We start from the raw sequence: 12219 nt of genomic DNA, 5'->3' as shown, positions 1-12219 counted from the left end.
TAGATACATTCATGGAACATAGGTCCATCAATGGCTATTAGCCAAAATGGTCAGGGATACAATCCATATTCTGGGTGTCCCTAATCTCTAATTGCCAGAAGCTGGGAGTGGACGATAGGGGATGGATCAATCAATGATTGCCTGTTCTGGTCATTCTCTCTGGAGCACCTAGCTTTGGTGACTGTCAGAAGACAGGATAGTGAATCAGATGGACAATTGGTCTGACCCAGTATGGCCGTTCTTATGAAGCAGGGATTTGAACATTTGGCAGAGAGGTGAGTTTCCCCGATGTCAGGGACATGCCGTTCACTGTTCTCATAAAAAATAAAACAAAAAGAGCCACCCAAGTTTGGCCAATTTTTAAGACTTCAGAAAAATCTCAGTTTGTACATGGGCAGTAAAACTTGTTAGAGATTGGCAGCTAAGTTCTCTGACGATGCCAGCTGCAGTCAGCATTGTACAACATTTCCCAGCTCCTGTGTGCTAACAAGACTGTGGGTGCCCACCATTACAGGGAAACTAAGTATACTATAACCCAGAATTACAGAGCTAAGTGGGACTTTCCCTGAAATTGGGCTTCCTGTCTGGCAGGGGCTGCAGTGGCACTAGCCACAGGAACCGGGAGCAGAGAGACTGTCTCTCTTTGGCTCTCGATGCTCTCTCTGTTGCAATCCAGCCTACATGGAAGAGATGGAGGAAGCCACCTGACTAGAAGGCAGAGGTGTATGGAGTGTTTGTGAGGGGGGAGGGGTTTGAAATGGATAGAGGGGGGTGCAGGAGACAGAGGGTGGTGAGGATAAAAGGAGGAGGGGGGCAAGAGCCATTGGGGGATATAGTAGTGGTTGACTGGAGCAGAGAGGAAGGAGAGAGATTGGAGGGTATATACAGAAGTAGAGGGGACGGGGGACTGGTGTAGAGGGGAATGAAGGGTAGGAGTCAGGATGGTGGGATAAATAGGAGAAGAGGGAGAGGGAGGCAGGAACCAGGAGGGAGTGGATAGGAGCCAGAGTAGAGTGGGGCAGTAGCCAGGGCATGGAAGGTGGGCTAGATGCAGAGGACAAAGAGGGCAGGCGCTGGGAGGAGGGAAGAGAGGCTAGATAGTTGTAAAGGGGGAGGGTGGAAGGAAGTGGTATGAGGGGGTTGATTGGAGAGGGAGTGGGGAACAGAAGTGAAGGGTTAGGGATTGCTAGATAGGCACAGAGAGGGGAGGGCAGAGCACAGGGAGCTGGGGTGGGGGAGCAGAGAGGAACAGAGATAGGCTGGAGGCACAAGGCAGAAGGGTCTATAATTGTTAGAACACACTCCCCTCCAGGCCCTGGTAATTGAACCCAGGAGTCCTGAATCTCCGCATTCCTCTTCTGTTAGCAAATAGATGTGAAATTTACTGACCAAGTGTGTATCTCATTCCCCTCTAGCGGCTGATACTTACATAGGATAAGTCTTTTCTAATGCTACTAGTAATTCCCCTAGCTCAAACGGTAGATGTGTGGAGGTAAAGGTGATACCCTGTTGATGCCCTAAATTGAGGATCCATATCGTTCCACATTATAGATTTTTTTTGCATTTGTTTTAAAATTAATTAATAAATTACATCCAAAGTCAAGTACTCAACAGTTAGGAAAAGCCAGAAATAAGGTTGCCTCCTGGGCAAGCTTAATTTGGGCCTCTTTACAGTCTTTAATTACTTGATCATATACTATTTTTTTCACCTGACATCTGCCTCATTCAGTGCACAGGATGGACCTGCTCTGAGGATGATTCAGGGTTTTGTAGTGAAGGAAACTGTTGTCTATAGGACCCCTGCTTTATCTGATGCAGAAGGTGGAAGGTGTGTAATGAATGAGGCAAGGGATTGCAGGAAGATAAAGAAGGGTCTCATGGTTAAAGAAAGCTGAATGCTGCCCTGGGGATTTGGATTCGGATTCTATCTGTGCCTCTGTCACAGAGCTCCTTTATGATGTTGGAGAGGTACCTTACCAGAATTTTCACGGTTGGCCACTACTGACAGGTTCCTCAATTTCTGGGTACCCAAGCAACCACACATGGGACCAGATTTGTATTAGTGCTGAGCCCTCACAACTAAAACTGAAGTCAACTGGAGCTGTGCTTTGAATGTATAAAAATGATATACACTCTGATCAGGTACAAAGGTGTTTCAAGTTGAGCCCACAAAATTAGTGGACACTTTTGATAATTTTGGCTTCAATATCTTGTGTGTCTCAATTCCCCATGTATATAATGGAGATAAAGATACCATCTAATCTCACAGGCATGTTGTGAAAATAAATAAATTAATGTTTGTGAAGCACTCAGATACTATGGTGAGAGCACTATAGCAGCACCTAGGAGGAAATTAATAATTTTGTATTCGGTACAGGGTTTGGATGGTGTGCATTAAATAAAGCCTGGGGGCATTCTTTGAATAAAGAAGATAAAAAGAAATATTGAACAACTACCCATTCACTGAATGAGGCAAGGGTCCGGTGGAAAAAATACTCTGTGACCATGTAATTAAAGCTTGTATCGGGGGCAAAGTAAGTTGCAAGGGTGACTTTAATTCTGCCATTTCCTAACTTTTGAGGGCTTAATTTTACAGTTTCAGACTTCTTTTGACATAGATATTTGAATGCAATATATATATAAAGTTTGCAAATCACACAGTTGTTATTTCTGGAAAATATTTCTGGAATTTCAAGTCCTGATTTGGAACAGAGGAGACAATTTCAGAATAATTTTAAAAACCTGTAACAACAGAACTCAAAAAAGGGGAGTGACTGACGCCAGTTTGCCAGCAGTCAGAATGGTAGAAAGGCATCTAGGTGGTCTATCACCTAGCAAAGCATTTGAATTCCAAACAGGAATTTCCAAAAGGGAAAGAGTCATCATTCTTTTGGCATCTGTCTCCTTTTGGATGCTAGCTCTGCTGGATCTTTATGTTACATTAATAAAGTTGGCTTTACTCTCTGAATAGTGTGGTTGCTATCCCGGAGACTGTGATTAATTAAATGGTTTTGTCTTGATTGCTAGAAACTTTCTAATTAGCAGTGCTAACTCCCCCCCTTCCATCCCCCTCCCCCCCCCCACACTCCCCAATCTCTTCCTTCCTTAGGGCAATTCTGATGTATCACTGGTGGACACTGTGTGCTTGTTAGATGGTGTAGGGTTACTGCTTTTCACGTCAAGGGATCTAGCAAAAAATCTGATATTATAAATCATAAAAAATTATATTTTCCTTATGAAAAACAGGGTAGGCACCAATGTGAGAGTTTGTTCACATTATTTCATTTCTTCCTGGTGGAAAGAATGAGTGTGTCTGGCTCAAACTGCACTCCATTTTGTATTCAGAAGCCCTATTTTACTAGGACCTCCAGGCAAGCCTGTTTAAATGCATTCCTGATAGCTATCCTGCCCAGGAAAGGCTCTTGACGTTTCACTGAAGGACTGTTACACAGAAGCCAAGGGTTTCAGAGTAGCAGCCGTGTTAGTCTGTATTCGCAAAAAGAAATGGAGTACTTGTGGCACCTTAGAGACTAACCAATTTATTCGAGCATAAGCTTTCGTGAGCTACAGCTCACTTCATCGGATGCATCCGATGAAGTGAGCTGTAGCTCACGAAAGCTTATGCTCGAATAAATTGGTTAGTCTCTAAGGTGCCACAAGTACTCCTTTTCTTTTTTCTAGAAGCCAAGGGGACTACCAACTGGGGCTATCAACTTTGAATGATTAACTACTGACCCACCCCCATGGAACAAAGGGTTTTCTGCATAGGTGCCTTACTGAGGGAGGGGCTGGAGCTTTTCAGCTGAGCACGTGGCAAAAGGAGACAGAGATTTTATTTAAGAAGAGCTGCTGCTCTGAGTTGGAGGCCAGCCATTGCCACATGTAAGCAGGACTGGCTGAAGAGAGAGAGGGCAGGAGAGACTCCACCCAGCCTGAAATGCTAAGAGACTTCAGACTCACAGAAGAGGTGGGGCTCTTAAATGATGAGGGTGTCTCTGAGGATATTTGTTGTTCTTCAGACTAAGGTCTGTAAATTTCTGGAGTAAAGGTGCATGTTAAGAAATTTCTTTGCTTATATCGTGTTCCTTGCTTTACAGCCACGTTGTCCCTGAAGAGGTTAGACTAGAAGCCCAGTGTGACCGCAACATTGGTGGAGCTCTGGGGAAGCAGTGTAACCACTTGGAGGTTTCACGAGGCAGAGCTCTGGGGAGTCCAGAGTGGCTGGACTGCAAAGTCCCACATCCCAAAGAAGGGTGTCAGAAAAAGTCTGAGCCTCGAAAAGCCCCTTACAGGGCCAGAGCTGAGAACAGTGACTAGACTCTGACCAGACCTAATTGTCTTTGAAGCACATCAGACCCTTCAACTGGATCCACTTTCAACAGATTGGTGACCATACAACCTGGTCCAGTACCCCTCTGTAACACCTGACTCTGTGGATCATATGCATGAAGGTACTAACTACCCTGTTTAGGCATAAATTCTCCCCCTGTGCCAATCCAGACTAGCAGGGCTTGTTACAAAGGCATTCTGTGAGGACTGGAGATAAATGGGTTCCCCCATTCCCAGCCTTTGAGATGCAGTGAAACATTTCCTATATTCTCTGAAATATATATATATATATATATATATATATATATAAATATATATCCTATATACTCTGAAAAAGGAAGGTCAGTGAACTCCCCATTCTATTCCAAGCCTGTCTCTGTCCTCCCCCAGCCCCAAACCTGTATGAACAGGGATGCGGCATGAGTAGGGCCCTACCAAATTCATGGTCCATTTTGGTCAATTTCATGGTCATAAGATTTGAAAAATCGTTAATTTCACGATTTCAGCTATTTAAATCCAAAATTTCACAGTGTTATAATTGTAGGGATCCTGATCCAAAAAGAATTTGTGTGTGTGTGTGGGGAGGTGTCAAAAGGTTATTGTAGGGGGGTTGCAGTACTGCTACGCTTACTTCTGCGCTGCTGCTGGCATCGGCGCTGTGTTCAGAGCTGACTGGCCAGAGATCGGTGGCTGCTGGCCAGGAGCCCAGCTCTGAAGGCAGAGCCGCCGCCAGCAGCAGCGCAGAAGTAAGGATGGCATGGTACGGTATTGCCACCCTTACTTCTGTTCTGCTGCTGCCTTCAGAGCTAGGCCCTCGGTCAGAAGGTGCCACTCTTTGGCCGCCCAGCTCTAAAGGCAGCATTGCAGAAGTAAGGGTGGCATGGTATGGTATTGCTACCCTTACTTCTGCCCTGCTGCTGGTGGGGCGCTACCTTCAGAGCTGGGCAGCCGGACAACGGCCACCACCTTCCAGTTCTGATGGCAGGGCAGAAGTAAGGGTGGCAATTCCGCGACCTTCCTAAAATAGCCTTGCCACCACGCTCGGCCCTCCTGCCCGCAACCCCTTTTTGAATCAGGACCCCCCATTTGAGAAACGCTGGTCTCCCCTGTGAAATCTCTAGAGTCCAGGGTCAAAGCACTCAAAAGACCAGATTTCACAGGGGGAGACAATATTTCATGGTCCGTGATGCATTTTTCATGGCTGTGAATTTGGTAGGGCCCTAGATCTGAGTCCCCACCAAGCCAAGCTCTGCAGTGCAAAGGCAATAAGCCTTACATCAGTGCTGCAAAATTCACCATGCACCGCCCCACCCCGCCCCCACTCTCCCACCCCGCCCCCACTCTCCCCCCCACATACACACGTCTCATCTTCTGGGACACCTCTTCTTTTTTATAGTCATTAGCTGCTGGCTGTAGTGACACTGCATGTGTGAACAAAAAATACTGTGACCACTGCCTGGATCCCTGCAGCAGAATATATAAAATAATAATTCAAGCCCTATGCACTACTGTGGTGCTTAGTCCACTCTCCCCTCTCTGGTATTCCCCTCCACAGGGTAAATGACTGAAGAATGAAGCACTCATTTGTGGTGTGTAGTGCCCTAGAAAATCTCTGCTTCTATGGTTACAAATCCCTTCCCTGAAGTGCCAGGAAAAGAAATGTAGCATTTTGAAAGCTACATACTATAAACTTAGTCCTTGGGAGCTCTAACCCAATAATCTGACTTCTTAAACAGAGATATTGTAGGTAATGTCAAAGAGATTCAGGCCTTACATAATCCATCAGGTGAAGTTAGAGCTTGTGCTATAGAATGAAATACCATTACATACTTAACACCATGTATTATCAGCATGCACATCTGTCCACAAGTGCCTTGTAGGAAGATCATTATTGCAAGTAAAGCTTAACAGATAATGGGGTATTGTGGTGGGAGGTCCCCATGGATTGAAGTAGAGAGAGATTATGAAAACATCAATTTATCCTTAATTCTGATACTTAATTTTGCTTATTACACTCAGTTTACACACTGAAGAACAGTGTAAGGATCAGTCACATTTTTGCATTATGGGTTGAGACACATTCTGCTAAAAAGATCCTCTCTGTCAGTCAGTTAACATGCTTTGTCCTACATGTGAAGCTTCTGAACCTGATTGACTTTAACAAAGACAGATAGACACAAAGAAAGAGCGAGGAAAAAAGAAATACTCCATTCCTTTAGCACATTGTTCATTGTCTGTACAATGTTAGCTTATCTGGGCCCACTTGTACTAAGGTCAGACTTGGGTTTTTCAGGGCTGAGAAAGAATTGCAGGGACAAGTAAACAAGATTAAAGCTGTCAATGAAAGGTAGCAATTAGTGAAGTCTTACTGTCCAGGTGACTTGAACTGTAGTGGGTGTCAGCACAACAGGATTATGTAGCCGTACAATGACGTCTCCTAGCTCTTTCTGGACTTGCCTGTGATCCACGCCTTGTGCTGGTGGGCTGATATCTGCCAGGCCAACCACAGACACAAAATTATTATTTTAATAAGAAGCCTCACTTGTATCATTAATTCATTAGGAGGACTGGAAAATGTAATGTCCTGGGTTAAAATAGTCTTAGTTTGTATCACTTTCAAAAACAATGCAGCAGATAAGATTGAACTATGAACCCTGAAAAGCATTCACTGCCACAAACAAACACCACATGTTCTATTACTTAGGCAATTAAAAAACATTCCTATCTAGCCCAAATAGTCATTTAAAACATTATTTTCCCTAGCAGCTAGTGAGTGAATGGTGAGATGCCATATTCACATGCTTTGAAATATTCAGATGATAATAGTCTTCACGTGCCAGTGTTCCTGCAGGTCTAGAACACAACTAGTTTGTATAATTTAAGCAAATGATATTGCAGAAGCTGAATATGTACATTGGCCTGTTTTTAAACTGTGTATGTTACACTCATTATGCTTCTTCAAATTTTCCCTCCTTTTCAATATGCATTTCAATTTCCTCTCCTTTTCAGTTTGACACCATGAGAGTTAGAAAGTGAGAGAAGCCAGAGAACCATACTAAAAATAGCAATTTCCTGTTATGTAAGCCTATTCCGCTATAGAAAATTTATACATTTTCCAGGTGTTCATGTCTGAAAATGGGATAAAGTTGTGAGGTAAAATTGCCCCTTCTCACATAAAAAAGACATCGGAGAAAACTTCCACAAGGATTACCTTGCAGAGATTAGTCCAAATCATGCCTTCAGTAGGAGGGTGGGGAAGGAGAACATGGATTCCCCCACCTGAAACCAGGTAGGTTCCAAGTGGCTCTGTGTAAGGCCAGGGCATTCTGTGTGGAGGCTCCATCCCACCACACCAATCTGGCTCTGCTCCCTGCCAATAGTGGCCCTCAAGGATTTCCATGGCGCTATGTAGAAAAAAGTTATGCAACCTGAAACTGTATTGTCTTTTCTGTGTGTGGCCTCAAAATGTGAATCCCTCTAGTCTTGCCTCTGGTCTACCCACCCATTCCCTATCCTATTCACAGTTCCTCTGAGACTACCCATCTGCATCCCATCCCTAAGAACAGGCCCCTGACCATCTGGAGAAGGATCTGCTAGGTCAGTGCTGAAGAGATGACTGAATCACCCTTCTTCTCAGACAAGTGGCTTTCTGTGTGTGGATCCAGTGTGGGGTGAATTGGCTCCCTAGTATGCAGCACTGTGAGAAACACTTCCCTGTCCCAATGTTTTCAAAATTCCACATATTCAAATATTGGGCCTCATATTCCTCTCCACAACATAGCATGAAGGGGAGCAAGTCAGCATAGATACCTCTCTAGGGCTATGAAAGGAGTAGTGCATCTTCACCACATTCTTCCCAAACTTGCCCTTGGAAAGAATTGAAGATTCCTCCCAAGAGATGCACTAGTACTCTGGGGGGTTTGAGGTGTTATTCTGGGTTAAGAGTCAGAGAGGAGCCACTGAACATGGCACACGTCCATCTGCACACCACAGAATTCCCAGTGGAAATCCATGTAGGAGTTACTGCTACTGGAAACCATCACTATGGTGTCTGCTTTATTCCATGAAGGGCAGGGAGTTGGGGCACAGGCAGGGTGCTCAGATTCAATTACTTCACAAAAGTTATGCTCCTAGAAGAGAAAGAGGGCCAAGAGGCCTGCTACAAAGTGGATGAGCATACATGAGTTCTGCTCAGATTTCCCAGATGATCGGCTGGAGCCACTGGTTTAACTGACCACACCTACTTCCCCATATATGCTGCCTCAAACTCCTCCCCTCACAAAGGGAAGACTCAAACAAGGTGGCATTTTTTCTGTCTGATGGGTTCATGTATGGGAGAGTAATATGTGACCCTTTGTTCTCTTAATAGGAAAAACATTATTGTAAAGTAGAGATAATACTGCTCTTAAAAAAGAAAAACATTCAAAGCATGTCTCAGATACCTCAGTCCTCAAGATTTAGATCAAAATCTATTTTTCATAGTCCAGATTTCAGCTTCATATTTCGAGCAATATTATGGGTTTTTATTCACCAAAGATACTCTATTTACACAGGCTTTCTATTGACTTTCAAATGTGTGAATATAATCCAAAGGGAATATAATCCATATATGGAAAAGTTAGCAATGGTACAGAAGTGGTGTGCTAAGCAAAATATGCCTATTCAAAGTGAGTGAAAAAGAAAGACAGGCAGATATTAAGATAAATCTGTAACAGAGCAACTCAGACTTGTTTATTGAAAGGTAACTTATACTAAGTACAAAACACTTTTATACTTAGTATAAAACAATTCCCATAGCTACACATGATTACATCTTAGAACATATTATTCTCTATCTATGGTACAGAACCAGCAGCGTCCTATGATTATATTCCCTTTGGGAGGGTAAAAATATATCATGTATACAGTGTGTATTTTTTTTAATATGGACAAATGTCCATAAACTCAAAAAAATGTGCTAATTAGAGCTACAGAGGGATATCACCACTACATATGTGATATTGTACATTATACAGACAAACACAAGAACCTACATGTGGTAGTGTTATCCATGTGATTAATTGCATTTTGCATGCAACTTTAACTTCCATATCAGCATTCTGCCCACTTACCCATCTTCCCAAGGACTGCATTCTAAACATCCAGCAACTTCAGATAGCTGCATTTTTCAAAATCAACCTGAATGAGAAATATGTCCTTCTCTCCCAGAATTACATTCACCTGATGTGCAGGGCAGGAAATAGTAAATCCGAGACCAGTAACAACTTTAAGTCTCTCAATTATTTAAGGCTAGAGATGAGAGCTTTATGCTGCTGGGACAGGGAAAGTCCCAGTGGGAAAGTTCTAGCCCAGGAAGATCCCAGGATACTGTATCTTCAAATCATGCCATTGTTAGGTATAGAAAATGTTCTTTAGGTTTCTAAAATTACTTTAGTTATTGTGTTCCTCTGTCACTGAACCCTATGTCGTTGGATTCATAGCACCAAGCATATGTGGCTTTACAGATGAGGGAAGTGAAATACAGTGTCAATAAATATTTCTCTCTGAAACATGTTAAAATATTTTTTTTCTGCAAAATATCTAGCCGTTGACAAATAAAATGCTTTCCAACTCATAAGTAAGGCAGCTTTTCCAAACTCATTCCAATATAATTTTTTTAACCAAACCACACCATAGGATGTTGGTATAATTTTTCTGGAGTAGTCTTTGTGCATGTGATTTTCATGTAAACTTGTTTAATCGATTTGTCTGTCCTATCAGACTAGTGCAGTGACCAACAAGATGCTACTCATTTGTATATAAAGCTGTAGAAGAATACTGTGTGATATTCTATTGTATTTGTGAAATTAGGTGTGACTGTGTGATGAAAAAGTACCCTAGAGCCACAAAGGGGCAGAGTCATTGTTTGATTTCAAGTGATTAATTGTACATTTTTTATGCTTTCTTAATATATTTTTAAAAGGAATTCCCTAGGCTTTATGATGAAAAAAATAGAAAATAAAAATTTCATAATGTGCAACTATTAGCTAGATGTGATTGGACTGTTCCATCCCATGTGGCTAAGACAATCTGCCGGCGGGAGCTACTCTCCTGCAAATCTTAGGAGCTTCATAGTTCCTGTCATGCTAGCGGAGAGCCCCTGCTCCAGTGGAATTTATCCTACAAGGAGACCTGATAACTAGTGCAGGCGGGAGGCTACACCTCTGTACTTCCTAGCAGGCTCACAGCTAGAGACACTTTTGGCTGGTTGGATGAGCTTGGGAAAGGGAGTCTGGGATAGAAGAGGGTGGCACAGGAGCCGGGGAGCCACTGAAATTGAAACTTTGTTCACATATGCAAAACAATGTTCATGACACTGAAAAACTTGGCACTGGCCATAGAGAAGTTAGACCAGAGCACGGTAATCCAGGAAGGAGAGAACAAATCAGACCCAAGCCATCCTGAAAGGTATGGCAATTAGGGTTGCCCAGAAATAAGATATATCAGATAAAAGACCTCGTGACAGAAGCCAAACGACAATATGGTGTTTGAGAGCTCCTCGGAATGGGAGGGCTAGCCTCAAGTCATGTTTGCTAGACATCTTCTGGGCGACCAACACGCCAGAGAGAACCATATATTTATTTGGAAGTTACAAAGGACTTTATTTTAGCATGACCTCGACAACTAGTAGCTCCCAATGAACCTAGTATGTTTGGAAGTGTTTTATTTAGAGTTTATTATTTCAATATTATTCAAGAGTGTTCCTGCATATATGGTTTTTAAACATACAAAGTGATCAGTAGTGCTCTTAGTAGCCCGAGGAATTCTTGCTCAGTGTAAGGATTTGCAATTCAATGCTGTAAATTTGCCCAGTATACCCTGCATGCTATTTGCCATATTTTTATTTAATGAAGCCAAATTTTAAGATATAAAAGTTATCATGGATACCTGTTGCGAATTAATATAATGTATCATTGCTTTAATTGGCTTCTTTACTTTGCAATGGTTAGTATGAACAGGCTTTTTACTGTGTGTCGGCTTCCTTTGTGAGGCTGAGTTGAATCCAAGCATTATTAGAAATCACACAAAAACATTATGCTAATTCTCAATTGATTTTATGATTTAATTCCACTAAACGGTAAGGTATCAAAGAGCTATACATACTCTACATGTTGCAGCGTGTGTGGGCTGGTGAACAGCTTGTGGAAATGGAAACTACAACATGTCCTGAAGCTAATAAAAAGAACCGTTTTTGCTGAAATCAAATCTCTTGTCAGTATGTCAGATGTAAAGATGTGGAACGTGAGTGTTCTTAAGAGCTAGATTGTGCTATGAGCATGGAGTTTAGAGTCAGGGCTGGTGCACAGCCGCACATCCCCAGGGGAACTGATGGGAAGCATACTGCTTTGGGGAGCAGAATCCCACCTGGAGTCTCCTTGATGCAGTGGGGGTGGGGAGCAAAAATTTGCAACAAGACCTTTAAAAACCAAGCCTCTGCTCACTCCTCATCTGTTCTCACCCATCTCTGCCCCTTTGCAGAGAGGAGCCTAGGGTCTCCCACAAGTGCTGTGGCTACTACTCTGGGTGACTCTGCAGGGGTAGAGAAGCCGTGTACACCCTTCTTGCCTCACTGCAAAACCATACAAGGCAAGGAAAAGACCTTTCTGTAAATGAATCGTAGGAGATTACTCTGAATCATCTGTGAACAGGAATACATCTGATTAAACAATTGTTCATAACTGTTTTCCAGTGTGGGATACAGAATTTGATCAATGCATTGACAAAGCTATGCCACACTCTGTGCTCCACAGAGAAGCTTGTCCATTTTCACCATATTCATTTAGACTGAGCATAGTGAGAGTAAATTGGGTATAAAACAACCATTCTGGTTTGTCAGCATTTCACATCCTT

At 42.8% G+C, this 12219-nt stretch overlaps 1 protein-coding gene across 28 annotated transcripts in view; it reads right to left on the bottom strand.

Moving 5' to 3' along the window:
* Positions 1-12219, bottom strand: part of ROBO2 (roundabout guidance receptor 2) — a 1527115-nt gene that overhangs the window by 95432 nt on the left and 1419464 nt on the right. For all 28 annotated transcript variants that reach the window (XM_043538357.1, XM_043538373.1, XM_043538358.1 and 25 more), the window contains one exon: positions 6699-6820. In XM_043538357.1, the coding sequence (XP_043394292.1) occupies positions 6699-6820 (122 nt within the window). The remainder of the gene's footprint in view (positions 1-6698; positions 6821-12219) is intronic.

Source organism: Chelonia mydas, chromosome 1 (assembly GCF_015237465.2).
Source record: "Chelonia mydas isolate rCheMyd1 chromosome 1, rCheMyd1.pri.v2, whole genome shotgun sequence".
NCBI classification, from domain to species: domain Eukaryota; kingdom Metazoa; phylum Chordata; order Testudines; family Cheloniidae; genus Chelonia; species Chelonia mydas.
This window is presented reverse-complemented; position numbering and strand designations above follow the sequence as displayed.